Source organism: Egretta garzetta, unplaced genomic scaffold, assembly GCF_000687185.1.
Source record: "Egretta garzetta isolate BGI_Z169 unplaced genomic scaffold, ASM68718v1 scaffold56, whole genome shotgun sequence".
In the NCBI taxonomy this organism is placed as follows: Eukaryota; Metazoa; Chordata; class Aves; order Pelecaniformes; family Ardeidae; genus Egretta; species Egretta garzetta.
Window position 1 is genome coordinate 10,263,665 of NW_009260182.1, and position 3,966 is coordinate 10,267,630.

Consider the following 3,966-nt stretch of genomic DNA (forward strand, 5'->3'; position numbering starts at 1 on the left):
ACCTGGGTCATTTTCTCTCGATTGGCTTTGGGATTCAGTGGTGCTTCAGTCAGTAGAGTCGGGTGTTCTTCAGGTGCAACGCGGAGCTCATTATAGAAGGAGTGATGCCAGATCTGAGAACAACGGGAGAAGCCAAAGGAAAGAAACAGTCAGCCAGCAGCTCAGGTATTGTGCTCCAGTACTCTGCTTACAGCCCTAGAGACAGGCTAGAAATGTTTCTCATGCAGTTGTTCTTATCGCCTTCATAGAGATGACCAAAGTAACTGGAGAAAAAAACTCACTATCCTCAGGTTTTACTGTTAGTAATATATGACTTCTTTTAAGAACACAGAAGTTAATGAGAATAAATATGTTATTCTTACAGTAGAAAAGACAGAGCAGGACAGACCTGTTTCCAGCAACACTATTTCAATAAAGACTGAAAGTGAAACCATTCCAGAACAACTCTACAACATATGCAAACCTATGCAGTAGAGCTCAATAGATAATGGATCTCTTGAAAACAGTTTCATCTTTTGGTTTGTAGAGGCCAGCTCAAGAATTCAAAAAAAGAAATGAAGGCAAATGGCTTGTGAGGCTGAAAGGCAACTCGTGTTTATTGCCTCCTCGTGGCTCGTTCCTACCAGCTATAAAAAGCTGAGGCCAAGCGTACCGCAATGAGGAGGTTAATACACCAATAAGAAGTAAAACCATCAGAGACTTTCTAAAGGCCAAAAAGTTATTCTAAGCTTGTTTTCAAGCTGGTGGTGATTAGAGACTGGCTGATAGGTTAGGCATCTGAAAGGTTTTTCTCTCTTTCCAAGTAAAACGTACAATGCTATGAGACTAAATCCCATGTGGCTCCAGACACTTGCCGTGTGTTGTGACATCCTGGCTGTTCCAAACAGCCCTGTTTCCACAGCACTATATTAAATAGAAATACCATCTTAGAAAATATGTCAACCGTACGGACTATGACTGTAAACATGGTTCTGGAAGCCCTTAATCCAAGTACTGGCTCTGAAATGGATGCATTGCACTGCAATATTGCTCATCTTTCAAGCATTAAAAAGTATGTGTGTAAACAGCGCCCTTCACCTCAAAATTACATACGCGCTTTGCCTTTCTGCAGAAACAGATACCTTTTAAATTCCAGTTCTTTACTAGCAAATTGAGGATATTCCTTTTCTTTTCTTTCCTTTTTTTTTTTTTATTCCTTCCCCCTCCTTTGCTAATGCAGAGATATATGGATCATACTGGAGTAAAGGAACTCCCAATAACTATTTTGATGTATTCCTAGTGATACTTCAGCTTTCGATGCAAGTTAACCTTTGTTGTTAACAATCTTCTTCTCAAACCATACTTGATAGCATGATGCTTTCATCTAAAATTTAGTGGGTACTCTGTCAACATTCGGTTCAAGTATTTCTGTTTACCACTGATACACATCAACTTTTCAAAGCTGAAATACCTTCTCCATGTCATCCCAGTTTGTAATGATGCCATGTTCTATGGGGTACTTCAAGGTCAGGATTCCTCTCTTGCTTTGAGCCTCGTCACCTACGTAGCTGTCTTTTTGACCCATACCAACCATCACACCCTATAAAATAACACAAATGGAGTTAGTCTTTCAAGGAGAGCTATCACAAAGTAGATGGAACATTAGCTGTGAAATAAATCCAGTTGCCAGTGAAACTAGTTACAAAACACTTTACAAATACTAATGAATGAAGAATTACTCATTGCTTTTTCATTTCCCAAATTAAATGTTAGTTAACTTAAACCTCTGGAGTTCATTTTTTGCACAACAGTTTAAGTAAACAATGCGAGTACAATATTAAATTCATCAAGGTAAAGTGGAAAAATAGGGTTGTTTTAATGTCCATTATTATTTAGGGGTGAACTATCTGCTAAACTATATCATAAAATGGAGCAAAAGCAGAAAACGGTGTTGTGCCATCTAAGGGTCAAGACAGATCAAAACACACTTTACATTTCCCAAAGCTTAAGTTTCAACATTTTTTAAATTTTCTTATTGAACACTATAATATTGCCATTAGAGTCAGGCAATTTAAATCTACTGATACAGGCCTCTTTTTAGGTATTTTCATGGATGCTGTAGAAATTGTCCATGGACCAGAAGCTGGAAACTACTCTGGATATACAGTAAACTCTATGATAAGGTTAGAAATACTGGAAAAAAATAGTATATAGTAGAATGCTTTGATTGCATAATACTCTCATCAGAATGTAGTCATTACACACTGCAAACTGTGGCATCTCTAACTGCCCTGTCTTAGACACAAGCAAGCTGGATTTGCAACTTATGATGGAATGCTCCTTCCTTCAGGGCACTGATGCTATCCATGTTACGTGACCAGGAAAGAAGGGTTCTAGAAATCGGCTGCATTTGTTTCCACTGTGACTGTATGGCTTGCTTTTGAGCAATTAATGCCATTCATACTATCTACAGATGCTGGCATTTGAATATTCTTTTTCAATTATGTTAATGCCCAGAGGCCTCAATCAGGCACACATTTCTTCTGCCCTGAAGAGCTTAAAATATACTTGTTGGGTATACAAAATGCTGCATCTTACAATCATTTTACCTCTTCCCATTTCACCACCTCCTTAGACGGCATAGAAGCAATCAGGTGCATCTCCTAATTAGGAGGGTGTGTTTGAGGTGGCCTAGCCAAGCTGCTCTACTTCATGCTAATGATGATCTGGCTCAGAAACTCTATATTTAACAGCTCAGATAATATATGTATTTTGCAAACTATTAAAATCAACTGGAATGCAACATATACTGAAATGTAAGCCTTGAAGCTGAAGAAACGTACAGGTGCCCATTTGTGATACAGCTGAATGCATAATGTCAGGAAGGTTAATAGGAAGCTGACTGAAAACTTCTCCTTCCTTCTTTAGTTTTCCATACATTAGCTATGATCAGCTTTTAGGGCAGTCAAAATTTCCAGCTACTTCTTGTTGGCCTTTTATGGTTTTTTTAAACTAGCTTTGCTCACCGAGTTCTCTGGGTAATCCAAAATTAAGGGACAGGGAGAAGAGGGCATATAAGGGAGTGAAACATTTTAGAAGGACTCCTCTCACAAGGCAAGAGGCCTGCTTTGCCTCAGGTGAGGGCAGTGCTGGACTCATTTTGCCTGGAAATGCTGTCTTACACAGATCACCCAGGGCTGGGCTAGTCCCAAACACAGGAAAAGAGGGCTCTGGGGTGGAGGGCTGGGGATGGGGCAGCAAAGCCTTCTACAAGCCTGGTATGGAATAACCAAAGCCGCTCATCACCTGGTGCCTGGGGCGACCCACAATGGAAGGGAAAACTGCTCTCGGAGCATCGTCTCCAGCGAAGCCGGCTTTACAGAGCCCGGATCCATTGTCACAAACAAGGGCAGTGCTGTCCTCTTCCTCGCACATCTTCTATGTCAATGTCCTCAGGCCCTCCAGACAGCAAACGGCCCTATGAAAACAGCAGGAAAGAATTAAAAGTAATAATACTCAAGTAGCACCCCTGAAGACAGAGACCACCCTTGAAGACAGAGACAGCTGTATGAAAGCAACCAGCACCAGCAAAGAGGCGTATGGCACGGGCTTGGCAATCACAAGGCCCGTGGGGCCATATGAGAGAGCAGGCTTCCTCTTGAAAGCATGAGAGGTTTCAACCATGTCTGCCAGAGGACTGTATGCACTAGAGATTATCCAGGGAATTCCAGAGGAAACTTCTAGTCCTGTGGCATGGGCAGACAGATCAGGGAGCAGCAAATGTTTATCTAAATTTGGTCACAGAAATCCACGGCTGGGGGTGGGTGGGAGATAAAAGAGGACGCTGGACTGACAGCTGCAAAAACAAAGATCCCTTTGCATCGGATTCGGCACAACTTCCCCACTTCTCTATCACCCTGACAAAACCTTGACACATGTGGAAAGCTGTCAAAGGTAAGAGCGCTTCAGTCTTCCCCGTCCAGTCTT

The 3,966-nt window shown here is 41.5% G+C and overlaps 1 protein-coding gene across 3 annotated transcripts in view; it reads right to left on the minus strand.

Moving 5' to 3' along the window:
• Nucleotides 1-3,414, minus strand: part of ACTA2 (actin alpha 2, smooth muscle) — a 6,779-nt gene extending 3,365 nt beyond the window's left edge. Inside the window, exons 1-3 of one of the 3 annotated variants that reach the window (XM_035897266.1) lie at nucleotides 3,286-3,414; nucleotides 1,451-1,579; nucleotides 3-113 (exon numbers count right to left, since the gene is read on the minus strand). In XM_035897266.1, coding sequence (XP_035753159.1) covers nucleotides 3-113; nucleotides 1,451-1,579; nucleotides 3,286-3,414 — 369 coding nt within the window. Of the gene's footprint in view, nucleotides 1-2; nucleotides 114-362; nucleotides 413-1,450; nucleotides 1,580-3,285 lie in introns of those variants that run through there. The other 2 variants (XM_035897267.1, XM_035897268.1) reach the window with 2 other exon arrangements.
• Between the last annotated feature and the right edge of the window lie 552 nt (nucleotides 3,415-3,966).